At 46.4% G+C, this 15,791-nt stretch overlaps 1 protein-coding gene across 3 annotated transcripts in view; it reads left to right on the top strand.

Moving 5' to 3' along the window:
• Window positions 1-1,064: 1,064 nt before the first annotated feature.
• mtr (5-methyltetrahydrofolate-homocysteine methyltransferase) overlaps window positions 1,065-15,791 on the top strand; it is a 119,578-nt gene continuing 104,851 nt past the window's right edge. For all 3 annotated transcript variants that reach the window (XM_070889288.1, XM_070889287.1, XM_070889290.1), the window contains exons 1-3: window positions 1,065-1,206; window positions 6,098-6,309; window positions 12,330-12,419. In XM_070889288.1, the coding sequence (XP_070745389.1) occupies window positions 1,089-1,206; window positions 6,098-6,309; window positions 12,330-12,419 (420 nt within the window). In that variant the 5' untranslated portion in view covers window positions 1,065-1,088. The remainder of the gene's footprint in view (window positions 1,207-6,097; window positions 6,310-12,329; window positions 12,420-15,791) is intronic.

Raw genomic sequence — 15,791 nt, 5'->3', positions numbered from 1 at the left:
TAGAACTTTAGAATCTTTTTTGAGGTCAGATTTAACAGGATAGTTATTTCTAATAATTATTTTTACTTGAAAGTCTGGCTCAGAGACAGACACAGAGACTTTTAGAGGGGCTGGAAATTACAGAGATCGGGAGGGGTGAGGTCATGAAGGAATTTGAAAACTAGGATGTGAATTCTGAAATCAAGGCATTGCTTAACGGGAGCCAATGTAGGTCAGCAAGCACAGGGGTGATGGGTGAATGGGACTTGGCACGAGTTAGGACACGGGCAGCCATGTTTTGGATGATGTCATGTTTACGTAGGGTAGAACGTGGGAGGCCAGCCAGGAGTGCGTTAGAATAGTCACGTCTAGAGGTAACAATGGCATGGATGAGGGTTTCTTTTCTTGCCAGCAGTTTAATTGGAGAGGATGAACAGAAACACAAGGGAACAGCTTGGCAACCCACAACTGCAAGTGTGACAAGCTGGGTTGTCAAACCATTAAACATCATTAGCTCAAGTTATGATGGGGGACGAAGGTCACAGATTATAAATCCATTTAAACATTTGTAGCTGTGTTTGTTCTTTAAGGTGTCTGGGTGCTGCTTTACCTGCGAACCAGTGGGACTGGTTTGAATTGCAGCATGAAAAATAGGAAAATGATATGACACATGCTGGGCCCCTGGGCAGGGGGGGAAACAGTGAAAGCGGCGCCTGCGCAGTGCTAGCTCACTGAGAGGGGGGAAACGGCAAAGAGTTGGCGCCTGCGCAATGGCGTCTCTGGGAGACAGGGGAAAAGGGAGTTGGCGCCTGCGCAATTGGCGTCTCTGGGAGACGGGGGAAAAGGGAGTTGGCGCCTGCGCAATCACACCTAACTCTGGGCGCGGCTGAGAATTAGCGCCTGCGCATTGATGCTGCAGGATGGGAGAGGGGCGGGAGTTGCGCCTGCGCATTGGTGCTGCAGGGAGGGAGAGGGGCGGGGAGTCGCGCCTGCGCATTGGTGCTGCAGGGAGGGGCTAGAGTCGCGCTTACGCATTGGAGCAGCGTGGTCGGTGGCGTTGTGGTGAGCCGGAGCCGGAGCCGGAGCCGGGCGGAGGAGGGAGGGTTTTCATGCTGTTGCTGATCGCGGGAGCGGGTCGAGCCTCGTATCGCGCCGTCTGTCGGACGTGGCTGAAAGTGGGCAGAGGATACATGGCGCGGACCTTGGCGACAGGGTCGGTGGGAGCCGGTAAGCGAGGGTGGGCAAAGGTCAGGGGAAGGGCCTGTAGGTCAGGGGCACACCCCCTGGGTCAGCCAGTCAGAGTTCCCAAACCTCCCGGGTACATGCACTGGGCACAGCGCATCGTGGGCACCCGGACTTTAAAGGAACCAGCGCACTGCACAATGGGGCAGTTTCTCTTGTAAAAAGATTCACTGTGCGCTGCTCTCTAAATGTGGCTCAGTGGGAACACTCGCCTCTGAGTCAGAATGTCGTGCGTTCAGGTCCCACTCCACAAAACATCATCCAGGCTGACACCCCAGTGTCGTACTGAGGGAGTGCGGCATTGTCACATGTGCCGTCTTTCGGATGAGACGTTAAACATAATCCTTGTTTGCCTCTCAAATTGAAATAATTAAAAAAAGAGCAGGGGAGTTATGAGCAATATTTATCCCTCAACAAACATTACTTGAAAAAAAAACAGATTACTGGTCATGTCATTCATTCATTCATCGGCAGCCCCTAGGAATCGAGGAAGACTTGCTTCCACTCCTGAAGTGAGTTCTTTGGTGGCTGAATACGAGAGCCACAGACTCAGTCACAGGTGGGACAGATAGGCGTTGAGGGGAGGGGTGGGTGGGACAGGTTTGCCGCACGCTCTTTCCGCTGTCTGCGCTTGATTTCTGCATGCTCTTGGCGTTGAGACTCGAGGTGCTCAGCGCCCTCTCGGATGTACTTCCTCCACTTAGGGCGGTCTTGGGCCAGGGACTCCCAGGTGTCAGAGGGAATGTTGCACTTTATCAGGGAGGCTTTGAGGGTGTCCTTGTAGCGTTTCCGCTGTCCACCTTTGGCTCATTTGCCGTGACGGAGCTCCGAGTAGAGCACTTGTTTTGGGAGTCTCGTGTCTGGAATGCGGACTATATGACCTGCACAGTGGAGCTGATCGAGTGTGGTCAGTGCTTCAATGCTGGGGATGTTAGCCTGAGTGAGGACGCTGATGTTGGTGCGCCTGTCCTCCCAGGTGATTTGTAGGATCTTGTGGAGACATCATTGGTGATATTTCTCCAGCAACTTGAGGTGTTTACTGTACATGGTCCTTGTCTCTGAGCCATACAGGAGGGCAGGTATTACTACAGCCTTCTAGACCATGAGCTTGGTGGTAGTTTTGAGGGCCTGGTCTTCAAACACTCTTTTCCTCAGGCGGCTGCACTGGCGCACTGGAGGCTGTGTTGGATCGCGTCGTTGATGCCTGCTCTTGTTGATAGGAAGCTCCTGAGATATGGGAAGTGGTCCATGGTGTCCAGGGCTGCGCCGTGGATCTTGATGACTGGGGAGCAGTGCTGTGTAGTGAGGACAGGCTGGTGGGGGACTTATGTCTTACGGATGTTTAGCGTAAGGCCCATGCTTTCGTACGCCTCAGTAAATACGCCGACTATGTCCTGGAGTGCGGCCTCTGTATGCGCGCAGAGGCAGGCGTCATCCGCGTACTGTAGCTCGACGACAGAGGGTGGGGTGGTCTTGGATCAGGCCTAGAGATGGCGCAGGTTGAACAGGTTCCCACTGGTTCTGTCGTTTCGTTCCACTCCAACGGGGAGCTTGTTGATTGTGAGGTGGAGCATGGCGGTGAGAAAAATTGAGAAGAGGGTTGGAGCGATGACGCAGCCCTGTTTGACCCCGGTCTGGACGTGTATTGGGTCTGTGATGGATCCGTTGGTAAGGATCACGGCCTGCATGTCGTCGTGGAGCAGGCGGATTGAACTTTTGGGAGCATCCGAAATGGAGGAGGACGCTCCATAGACCCTCGCGGTTGACAGTGTCAAAGGCCTTTGTAAGGTCGAAGAAGGCCATGTATAAGGGCTGTCGCTGTTCCCTGCATTTTTCCTGTAAGCTGTCGAGCTGCAAAAATCATGTTCGTTGTGCCCCGTGGGGGACAAAATCCGCACTGTGACTCCGGGAGGAGCTCCTCGGCCACGGGAAGAAGTCGGTTGAGGAGGACTCTAGCGATGATTTTCCCAGTGGCTGATAGCAGGGAGATTCCTCTGTAGTTGCTGCAGTCATGTATTGTATTGCTGTTTGCAGGTCCCTGTGTGCAAATTGGCTGCCCTGTGTCCTTGCATACAGTTATGACTACACTTCATGCTTCATTAGCTGTAAAATACTTTGGTATGTCGTGAGGCAGTTAAAGATGCTATATAAATGCAGGTCCTTTCCTTTACTGTAATCTCAGCATGGGTGGCTCTGGAAGTACAGGTCAAAAAGTTCACAAGCCATATACAGTTTTCATTTAGAAGTTCTTGGGTCACCACTTTTTATCTGATGAAAATGCCACGTTTTTGTTTCAGTTTAAAATCTGTTAAAGCAGTCTTTTATTCAGTCTAATGGTCAAGAACTAGTTATTAAAGGATAGTAATGAACTCTGAGGTGCCCTTGTGTCATAGGTTTAACAGTGTTTCATCTCGTCAAACAGTTACTGTTTAGGTAAAACCCAAATACATGCTCACTTTTTATTCGTTCATGGGATGTGGGTGTCCCTGGTTTAATCCTGTTGTGGAAAATCATAGTGTTGGGAGATGTTTGTGTTTCTGTACATAAAACCATATACCTTTAAAGGATTTACATGCACTTACCAAGTGTCAGCTTAACTCAGTTGTTCGCCTTTTGACTCAGGATAAGAATGCTGTGGGTTGGAGCTCCACTACGAACTTGAGTATGTAAGCTAGACCGACACTTCAGTGCATTACTGAGGAAGTGCTGCGGTGTCGGATTAAACATTGGGGCTGAAATTGCGGTCGGAGGCTTCCCCGCGGGCAATTGCCTCCAACCTGAAACATTTCTACGAAAGTACTTGATGGTCCGGTGGGAGCAAGGGATTCTGGTGGGGAGGCCTTCTCTTCCAGTGCGCTGCTGTCCTCCAGGTTCCCACGCAGAAGGTGCAGTCACGTACGACTACTCAGCCAATCAGGTACAATATTCCACAACATTCTCATTAATAGCAATGAGAACTCCATATCTACGAGTTCTCATTGCTGTTAATGAGAAGAAAAACCCAAACACACTAAACACGTAATAAAATAAAAAAACACATCTCACATAATGAAAATTAATTGAAATTAAAGTTAATAAATATCTTAGAAATGTTTTTTTTCCCCTGAGTTTTTTAAAAAAGTTTTTAAAATTCTGGCTAAAAATAAATATCACGTAGTTGACAGGGTTTTTAAAAATGTGTTCTTTTTAAATTTAATTTAATTATATTTTTGTATGTTTTTAAACTTACGCCTGTAAAAGTAGGCTTTATGCCTGCTTTTATCAGGCGCAAGAATTTTGAGGACATTTGCTGGGCAAGATATGGGTGAATCCCGCAACCTTGCCCTTGCAAATGTCTTCGCTCCCCCTATGCATTGGAGATTGGAAAAGCCAGTTTTCAGCGCATGCACATTGTGCGCTGAAAACCAGATTTTGCGATGCCTTCCTGGGTCCGTAGACACTCAGTACGGAGTCGGGGAGGCCGGGAATTCCAGCCAAATAAATCAAGTCTCTGCTTGTTCAGAGCTTGTTCTGTTTGATGTAAAATATTCCATGGCAATATTGGACAAAGCAAAGGGAGTTGTCTTGGCCAACATTCTTGCCACAACCAGCATCTCAAAAAACATATCTTCTGGTCATTCATTCTCTGACTTTGTGTGACCTTGCTGTGCACCAAGGGCTGCCACTTTAACAATGGTGACTGCACTCTTGGATGTATATAATTTTGGGATGGCCTGAGGACATGGTAAGATGTTAAATAAATGCACATTTTTTCTTGAAAATATATGGCATAATTGTATGGCATTAATTTAAATCTAATTGACTTTAACAGGTGCCAAATATACAGTGACAGCAGTAAGCTCTACCTCGCCGCCAAATATTTCAATCCCTCCAGTGCCTCTGTGCTGTCAAACTGCTTGTCCAATATCTATTTCTGAATGAGCTACAATTTCCTCCAGAAGACCAAAGCCAATGGGCTTGAATTTGTGCTCCCCACGAGCGGGTATGAGCTGTGCACGCACCCGTGGGGTCCCCGCACGTTCCAGGTTTAGGCTTGCGGAACTTGCAATCTGCCTCCAAAACTGAAGGGCCTCCGCCGAACTATTTGCCCAACTCCTGCCCAGTGAATATCCTTCAAATTCTTACAACTGATAAAATCAGCGTAAGACTTTTAAAGCGCAGAATAATATTTTCTTTTCAATATAAACATTTATTTAAAATATGTAAATTTACTTTTCAAAAACATAAATTTTTGTTTTAAGTAATTAATTAAATTCGATTTAGATGAATTTTAAAACTGTCTTAAGTGCTTGTGTGTTTTTGGGGTTATTCCCATTCATACTTCTGGTAGTCACCATAATTATGAATGGGACTACCTCTACTCTGATGGGTTGGGCCGGCCCATGTGATCCCAGCAATGCATACGACGTTGGGATACATGGGCTTCTACGCATGCCTTCGCATAGAGGCCCAGGACCAGAAGTCTCTCAAACTCCGAGAACAAACAGGAACTGTTGTAGAAATATTTGCGGTCGGAGGCATCCACCCACAGGAAGCCTTCGACGGCAAATTCTGGGCCATTGTCTTCAGCTCCGCATCCCCATAAAGTCCATCTCCTTGCCACTGATTCCATCCCTTCTCGGGCCACTGTCTCAGGCTAAACTAGTCTGTTTGCAACCTTTTACATCCTATTTAACCCTGAGATGAGCATCCGGACCCATATTCTCTTCAGCACAAAGACTGCTGGTCCCATATTCTCTCCAGCATAAAGACTGCTGACTTGACCTCTATAGCATCACCTGTCTCAGCCCTCTTTGAGGCCCTTGTATGAAGTAAAAGAATATATTTTCTCTTGTTCTTGAATTGATTAAAAAAAAATGTTAAATCTTAATTCCAGAAATAAGGAGCTGTCTTGAAAATGAACTTAAAGCAATTTTACAAGAACGCATCATGGTGCTGGATGGAGGGATGGGGACCATGATTCAACAACACAAACTTGAAGAAGATGATTATTGTGGTGAAGAGTTCAAAGACCATCCTAAACCTTTAAAGGGGAACAATGACCTTCTCAGCATAACCCAATCTGACATGATCTGCAAAATTCACAAGGTATGGTATTAAGGCTGCAGAATCATAAGGACAGAGGCAGTGATTGACGAACCCCTTGTATGTAGTTTCCCCTTGCAGTGCTGAGGGAGCGCAACATTGTCTGAGGTCCCGTCTTTCGGATGCAACGTTAAAACGAGGGCCCCGTCTGCCCTCTCTCGGGTGGACTTAAAAGATCCCGGGGCCACCGTTGCGAAGAAGAGCAGGGGGAGTTCTCCCCAGTATCCTATTGATCCCTCAACCAACAAAAAAACCCAGATGATCTGGGTCATTATCTCGCTTATGGGAGCTTGCTGTGCACGAATTGGCTGCTGCGTGTCCCTCATTACAACAGTGACTGCACCCCCAAAATATTTCATTGGCTGTGAGGCGCTTTGGGACGTCCCGAGGTGGTGAAAGGCACTATAGAAATGCAAGTCGTGCTTTGAGCCGCGGGTCAGAAAACCAGCAGGAAATGAGTGGCGCACATTCTACCTTTGTGTATGGTTTGTAAGGTGGTCTCGGTCCAGTGGCAAGGATTACCCAAGAAGACTGGAGACCAGTTCTGCTGCACGGACCTAATGCGCGCACATATCGCAGTGTGGGCTGGCCCGTGCTGCCCTTGGGCCCTCGCCTCTCCTGGGCCCCGAACTCACTCCTCTCTTGGGCCCCGAACTCACTCCTCTCCTGGGCCCCGATCACATCACTCTGCAATCTCTCGCCGCTCCTGCGCCCCAACCTCGCCATATTATAGATATTGCACTAACATCACCGTGAAATGTTTCAGCGTTGTGTGATGATTACCCTATCCCACTCCCTCCCCTTCCATGTGCTGTGCAGACCATTTATCGCCCTCTTCCAATTCCCTGCTGTGCGACCATGGGAATCTTTCGCTCCCACAGGACATACCCCCAGTGTTTGGGGGGAGGGGGGTTGGTATCTGAGAGTGGAAGCCCCTCACTCCCACATGACAGACACCCGGTGTTGGGGGTCTCACTGCCGCTGATAGAGAAAATTTGCCATGGCCTCTAACTGCCCTCAGCGTAATGCTGCGCGCCTGGCCTGTGATACACAGTTCCCTATTCAGCAACAAACCCCTTGTCAGATTGCCGCAGGCTATAAAACTTTCATTACCCTCACAATGTTGTGCTTTCAGGAAAGCTTTTACAGGAAATGGTGAATGTTCCGTTGGCAATTACCTCTTGAATCTGTGGATTCGATTGGTTGCATGTCGGTTGGTGACCATTGCGTAATGAAATGCTGGCACTGGCCGGCCGGATCAATAACGGTAACTGTGAGCTCGACCATCTCGGCAGCTCTGTCACTTCCTCCGCTGATATTCCGGGGCTTTTACATTGATTGAAAGGCTACTGCTTGAACACAGACCCCTGACGCCATGCCGCTTCAATTTACTGACGCAGAGTGCTCACGCAAAGCAGGAAATAATCTGCGTCTCCACAGCGCTTCTCACCACGTCCCAAAGCGCCTCACAGCCAATAAGTCCTTTTACAGTGTGCCTGTTGTAGGAAAGATGGCAGCCAAATTTGCGCACAGCAAGGCTCCCACCAACAGCAAAGTAACATTGAGACCTAGCGAGCCACTCGGTTGATTTAAGAAGGAAGCTCACCACCACCTTGTCTGGCAATTAGATGGGCAATAAATGCTGGCCTTGCCAGGGGGAGGGTGGGGAAAGATGGAGGATGTGAGAGAGAGGGTGTGAGTTCGGGGCCCAGAAGAGGCAAGGGCCCAGAGGCAACAGGGCCAGCCCACACTGCGATATGTGTGTGCACTAGTGTAAGATTTCTAAATCTCTGGCATTAAGTTTGACAGTGAGCCAATTGTTTTAAAATAATTGTAACAGTTTATTTAAAAAAACACACACACATGCACATCCACCTTAGTTACAACAGATACAATGAGGTTATAATAAAGAGTGATATACGTTACTTCCCTTTGGCTGGCTGTTTGAGGAGAGAGAAAAGTCTTTTGCTGAGTTCATAATACCTCTCAAAGCCATTGTCCCTCTGAGCCTCAGGATTGGACCTTGATTCCAGGGCAGTTCCTTATTGGCTCTTCTCACACATGTGGCTGTCTGGCCTGGCTCAGCCATCTCTTGATTAGTTTAATTGGCTTTCCAGTACACAAAACCCATGCGGCAGCTCTGTGGGCTTCCATTGTGTTTCTTTCAAAACTCAGCCCACGCTGGTAGCCTGTGGGCTTTCATTTTGTTTCAACTCAAACAGACCTTTCCGTATAATACACACTTTTAACATTTATACATACACAGAATCAATTTTAATCATTAATAAACACTTTTATTCTTACACTATGTCCGTGCAGCAGAGCTGGTCTCCATTCGTCTTGGTTAACCCTTGCCACTGAAGATCGAGCTCTGTCAAGCCCATGTGGTAGCTGGTGTGCAATGGCCACCACACGTAAAAAAAATCCACACACGGGCATCTTCCACCCTTCAACATGTAGTTCAAGCCCTGGAATATCAGGTCCTTCATTGAAACACCTGTGAACTCATCCCTTTTTGGCATGGAAGCAAGTCATCCTCGATACGAGGGACCGCCTATGATGATGATGTATGTAGTTTAAAAACCATTGGATCTGTTATCCAGTGAATAGAAACAAAAAGTGCACTTAGAGCCACGAACACGAGGGAATGTAAGACGTGAGATTTCCTTTCCACTTTCCTCCACTCCCTGATGGTGCTGCTCAGTTTCCTCAACTGGGGGGGGGGGAAATTGGTCCTCTATCAGACAGCAGGAACAGAGCATAGCATGAAAGCTGATCTGCAGGTTGAGTTCAAAAGTGAACTGAAAGATGGCCAAGAGGACTGGGTGGTTGACCTAGGAATTGGGGAACCAAGAAAAAATAAAATAAGGGGAAAGTGGCAGTAGAACGAGAAGCAGCAGCGAAGAGAATCGGGCCCCAAACTTCGAGAATGTAGGGATGGGCCCTTAGTAATCTTTGCTGCTTTTGCAACACTTGGAAACGGGCACTCTCTTTTCTCTCCATCACTCTTATCGCCCTCCGTGCAGCCCTGCCTCTCCTCAATTGCTCTCTCTCCCCTCCACACTCCCCGACCCACACTCCCCTCCACACACTCTCTGTGCCTTCTCTCTCTCTACCAATTACATCTACACCCTACTCTCTGCCCACTCATTGATTTAAAAAAAAAAATCAAAGCACCAATATGTCAGAGAGTATAAGAACATAAGAAATAGGAGCAGGAGTAGGCCACCTGGCCGCACGAGCCTGCTCCGCCATTTAATAAGATCATGGCTGATCTGATCATGGACTCGGCTCCACTTCCCTGCCTGCTCACCATAATCCCTTATTCCCTTATCGCTAAAAAATCTGGCTATCACCAACTTAAATATATTCAATGACCCAGCCTCCACAGGGGGCAGAGAATTCCACAGATTTACAATCCTCTGAGAGAAGAAATTCCTCCTCATCTCAGTTTTAAATGGGCGGCCCCTTATTCTGAGACTATGCCCCCTAGTTTTAGTTTCCTCTATGAATGGAAATAGCCCTCTCTGCATCCACCTTATTGAGCCCCCTCATCATCTGATATGTTTCAATAAGATCACCTCTCATTCTTCTGAACTCCAATGAGTATGGGCCCAATCTACTCAACCTATCTTCATACGTCAACCCTCTCATCTCCGGAATCAACCGAGTGAACCTTCCCTGAACTGCCTCCAATGTATATCCTTCTTTAAAAACGGAGACCAAAACTGTACGCAGTACTCTAGATGTGACCTCACCAATACCCTGTACAGTTGTAGCAGGATTTCTCTGCTTTTATACTCTCTCCCCCTTGCAATAAAGGCCAACATTTCATTTGCCTTCCTGATTACTTGCTGTACCTGCATACTAACGTTTTGTGTTTCATGCACAAGGACCCCCAAGTCCCTCTGTACTGCAGCACTTTTTCTCCCTTTAAATTATAATTTGCTTTTCTATTTTTTCTGTCAAAATGGATAACCTCATATTTTCACACATTATACTCCATCTGCCAAATTTTTGCCCACTCACTTAGCCTGTCTATATCCCTTTGCAGATTTTTTGTGTCCTCCTCACACATTGCTTTCCCACCTATCTTTGTACAATCAACAAACTTGGCTACATTACACTCAGTCCCTTCATCCAAGTCATTAATATAGATTGTAAATAGTTGAGGACCCAGCACCGATCCCTATGGCACCACTAGACTCTGTTTTCCAACCGGAAAATGATCCATTTATCCCGACTCTCTGTTTTCTGTTAGTTAGCCAATCCTCTATCCATGCTAATATATTACCCCCACCCTGTGAACTTTTATCTTGTGCAGTAACCTTTTATGTGGCACCTTATCGAATGCCTTCTGGAAATCCAAATACACCACATCCACTGGTTCCCCCTTATCCACCCTACTCGTTACATCCTCAAAGAACTCCAGCAAATTTGTCAAACATGATTTCCCTTTCATAAAATATGCTTGATTGAACTATGCTTTTCCAAATATTCCTGCTACTGCTTCCTTAATGGACTCCAGCATTTTCCCAACGACAGATGTTAGGCTAACTGGTCTATAGTTTCCTGTTTTCTGTCTGCCTCCTTTTTTAAATAGGGACGTTATATTTACGGTTTTCCAATCCGCTGGGACTGCCCCAGAATCCAGGGAATGTTGGAAGATTGCAACCAATACATCCACTATCTCTGCAGCCACTTCTTTTAAGACCCTAGGATGAAAGCCATCAGGTCCAGGGGACTTATCCGGCTTTAGTCCCATTATTTTACCGGGTACAATTTCCTTAGTGATAGTGATTGTATTAAGTTCTTCCCTCCTTATAGCCCCTTGATTATCCACTATTATGATGTTTTTCGTGTCTTCTACTGTGAAGACCAATACAATATATTTGTTCAATGTCTCTGCCATTTCCCTGTTCTCCATTATTAATTCCCGAGTTTCAACCTGACATTTACTTTAGCCACTCTTTTCCTTTTTATGTACTTTACTATCTGTTTTTATATTTCGTGCTAGTTTACTTTCATAATCTATCTCCCCCCATACCCCCCCTCATTTTTTTAGTCGTTCTTTGCTGGCTTTTAAAAGTTTCCCAATCCTCTGGCCTCCCACCAGTCTTGGCCTCATTGTATGCCCTTCTTTTCAATTTGATACCTTTCCTTATTCCCTTAGTTAGCCATGGATGGTTATCCCTTCTCTTACAGTCTTTCCTTCTTATTCGGATATATTTTTGCGAGTTATGAAATATCTCCTTAAATGTCTGCCGCTGCTCATCAACCGTCCCACACTTTAATCTATTTCCCCAGTCCACTTTAGCCAACTCTGCCTTCATACCTTTGTAGTCTCCTTTATTTAAGCTCAGGACACTGGTTTGAGATCCAACTTTCTCACCCTCGAACTGAATTTGAAATTCAACCATGTTATGGTCACTCATTCCTAGAGGATCCTTTACCACTATAAAAGAGGCTGACTGTAAGGAAACTGGAAATGAAGCAGGTCAGATGGGGTGACAGCTCACCAGCATGGGAAGGACCCTAAGATAGTTGCCTGAGGGCTTTAAGGAGCCTTTGGGTGAGAGACAGGCAAGAGGCTGTGTGTGCATTCGGAAATGGGAATGAGGGTCATGGTAGGGGGATTCAATCAAAAACAATTTCTTAAAAAATACATAAAAAGTTAATGTAGAAAGATAGGTAACAAAAATTACAGATTAAAAAAAACCTGAAGAAAGAAAGAGTTCAGAAATTTGCTCCAGAGTCACTTAGTGGCCAGAGCATACAACTACATTGTGACATTAGTCGTAGCAAAATTGAATTGGAAATGTTGACTTCCCAAAAGCTGACACAAAAGTTGACTAAAAAACCTGGTAGATTGCAACCAATGCAGGTTATTTTCTCTCCAACTTTTGTTACGTATCTTTCTACATTAAGGTTTGTGGGCAGGAAGTGCATGCAAGATTTTGAATAATAATAGATTTTATTTCCTTTTTAACCAGGAAAGTAAGTGCATTTCTTTTCAATATTAGGAGTACTTGCTGGCGGGAGCAGATATTGTGGAGACAAACACTTTCAGTAGCACGAGAGTTGCACAGGCAGATTATGGATTGGAACATTTGGTAAGGAATCATTCTGCTACCTGAAATTGAATGCAACTCAAAAATGGTGTGAGGAGAGAGTTTCTTATTTATTTAGTGTCAGCCGTGGTTCAGTTGGTAGCACCTTCGCCGCTGAATCAGAAGGTTGTGGGTTCAAGTCCCACTCCAGGGTCTTGACCACAAAATCTAGGCTGATACTCCAGTGCAGTACTGAGGGAGTGCTGCAGTACCGTCTTTCGAAGGAGACATTAAACTGAGGCCCTCTCAGGCGGACGTAAAAGATCCCGTGGCACTATTTGGAAGAGCAGGGGAGTTATCCCTGGTGTCCTGGCTGTATTTATCCCTCAATCAACAGCACCAAAACAGATTATCTGGTCATTATCACATTGTTGTTTTTGGAAGTTTGCTGTGTGCACATTGGCTGCTGCGTTTCCTACATTACAACAGTGACTACACTTGTTGGTGAGGGAGGAATGTTGAGCAGGATACTGGGAGAATTTTCTGCCCTACTTTGAACAGTACCATGTAATATTTTCCCTCCACTTGAGCAGGCAGATGAAGGCTTGATTTCATGTCCCAACCAAAATGCAACACTCCACTTTAGTAATAAGAACATAAGAAATAGGAACAGGAGTAGGCCATACGAGCCTGCTCCGTCATTCAATAAGATCATGGCTGATCTGATCATGGACTCAGCTCCACTTCCCCGACCGCTCCCCATAACCCCTTATCCCCTTATCGTTTAAGAAACTGTCTATTTCTGTCTTAAATTTATTCAATGTCCCAGCTTCCACAGCTCTCTGAGGCAGCGAATTCCACAGATTTGTGTGCTCAAGTCCTTAGTAGGGCTTGAACCCACAACCTTCTGTCTTGGAGGCAAGAATGTTACTAACTGAGCCAAAAAGACAGATACTAATTTCACCTTTCCAATTGGAACAAACGCAAAAAAACTGCAGATGCTGGAGGTCAGTCAATTGGAATGTTTTCAGGGTATTTGCATTTAAACCTGCCTATTTTTTTCCGAATGCAAAAGAATGCTTAAAATGGGTGTGTTGTCCCATAAACGGAGGTTCGGTGTGCTTGGGGGTGGGGCGGGGGGGGGTGTAAGGAGAGGAGTGGAGTGTGCATTGCAGCGGCCGTTCACAACTTGCTCAACCAAGTCGTTATCTGCCAAGGATATTATTACTTGGCTATGGCTTTGTGTACAGTGGCTATCTCAAGCTAATCGTGCAGGAGCTGCATCTTCATCCATGTTGGAGTCCCTAAGTTAAGGTTGTTACTTATACACCAGTGCCATCTCTACAAAATAGGGGTGTAATTTGCTTTGTACGTGACTTGTATTTATGATAAAGGAAGCTATTTTCTGTAACCATCTGGGTTAAGTTGAGCTCTAAATTTGGTTTCAACATTACAGGTATTTTAATTCTTAAGTGTTTTTCAAAGAACTGTGTATGTTCTGTGCAAAATGACAACTTATAAATGTTATATTTGTGGGCTTTTTTAGGGTCACATTTTCATAAGTGAATATTTCCTTTACGTTATTGTTAATAGGTGTTCAGCCTCTTCCCATACCTCTGCCGGCGCTGAAACTATTAGGGGGCAACAGCTCAAAAGTAAGCCAAGGACAATGATTCCCTTCATCTTATTTCTTCCCTTTCATAGAATCTTAGAAAATAGGTGAAGGAGTAGGCCATTCGGCCCTTCGAGCCTACACTGCCATTCATAAGATCATGGCTGATCATTCACCTCAGTATACCTTTCCTGCTTTCTCTCCATAATCCCTTGATCCCTTTAGCCGTAAGGGCCATATCTAACTCCCCCTTGAAAATATCTAACGAACTGGCTTCAACAACTCTCTGCGGTAGAGAATTCCACAGGTTAACAACTCTCTGAGTGAAGAAATTTCTCCTCATCTCGGTTCTAAATGGCTTATCCCATTCTTAGATTGTGACCCCTGGTTCTGGACTTCCCCAACATCAGGAACATTCTTCCTGCATCTAACCTGTCCAGTCCCGTCAGAATTTTATGTTTCTATGAGATCCCCTCTCATTCTTCTAAACTCCAGTGAATACAGGCCCAGTCGATCCAGTCTCTCCTCATATGTCAGTCCTGCCATCCCGGGAATCAGTCTGGTGAACCTTCGCTGCACTCCTTCAATAGCAAGAACGTCCTTCCTCAGATTAGGAGACCAAAACTGAACACACTATTCCAGACGAGGCCTCACCAAGGCCCTGTACAACTGCAGTAAGACCTCCCTGCTCCTATACTCAAATCCCCTAGCTATGAAGGTCAGCACGCCATTTGCCGCCTTCACCGCCTGCTGTACCTGCATGCCAACTTTCAATGACTCTGATGTACCATGACACCCAGGTCTCGCTGCACCTCCCCTTCTCCTAATCTACCGATATTATTTGGAAGGAAACTTGCAATTTTGTCTTCAATGAAGTTTTACTGTTGTGTTGAGTCATCTCCCTCTGGATATTTAAATAAGGTGCATAAGAGGCAATGACAATGCAAATTGATATGGTTTGCTTGAAGGAATGGACTTGGTTGACCAAATGGCCTTTTCCCATTTCACACATTTGTTCTTTTGTTTGTTTAGGGAGGTGTCTGGCATCTGCTGGGTAATTCCACACAGCAGCTGTGTGGGTGATGGAGTCTGTGTCTTGTCACTGCTGTGGCCCTGTGGGTTGCTGCTTGAACACATTTCATCACAATTCTGCTCGTAGTGGCATTTTATTTCCCTTTTTATAAATTTCTCCCTTTGACCATCCTCGCCTGAACAATAATGCTAGCGTTCTACCGATACTTTGCAGCCTTCCAGTACTTCAATGCAATGCCCATTATTCACATGTAAACCGAGAAATATTGGCCCCAAGTTTCGGCCCTCGCCGAAAACGGCGCACCTCCGAGTTGAACACCTGTTCTTTGCGCCTAAAAGTGCGCTGGAAAAAAACTTCGATATTCTCCGGCTCCTCGGAGCTCGATCTCAGCTTGGCGCGGCGCGCTCTTCACAGCGGGGGGCGGAGCCAAACACTCGCGCCGATTCTGTAAGGAGTGGGGGGGCAGGTCCAATTTAAATGAGCCAACGTGGTGCCGGCAACCCTGCGCGTGCGCGTTGGAGCTTGCGCGCACGCGCAGTGTCAAATAAACATTGGCACTCTGCCATTTTTAAAAGGACTCGGCTGCCGTCGAGCCACTGACGCCGCCCCTTAAGCGTGGCCGAATGGTCTCAGCCCCCTTGAAAAGCTGCATGCGTCCGGTGTTGATCCTTCGGCTGCCGGCCAGCCACTGACGTCGCACCTATCTCATGGCCGAATGGTCTCAGCCCCCTTGAAAAGCTGCATGCCTCTGGTGTTGATCCTTCGGCTGCCGGCCAGCCACTAACAGAAT

Source organism: Pristiophorus japonicus, chromosome 9 (genome assembly GCF_044704955.1).
Source record: "Pristiophorus japonicus isolate sPriJap1 chromosome 9, sPriJap1.hap1, whole genome shotgun sequence".
Taxonomy (NCBI): Eukaryota; Metazoa; Chordata; class Chondrichthyes; family Pristiophoridae; genus Pristiophorus; species Pristiophorus japonicus.
This window is presented reverse-complemented; position numbering and strand designations above follow the sequence as displayed.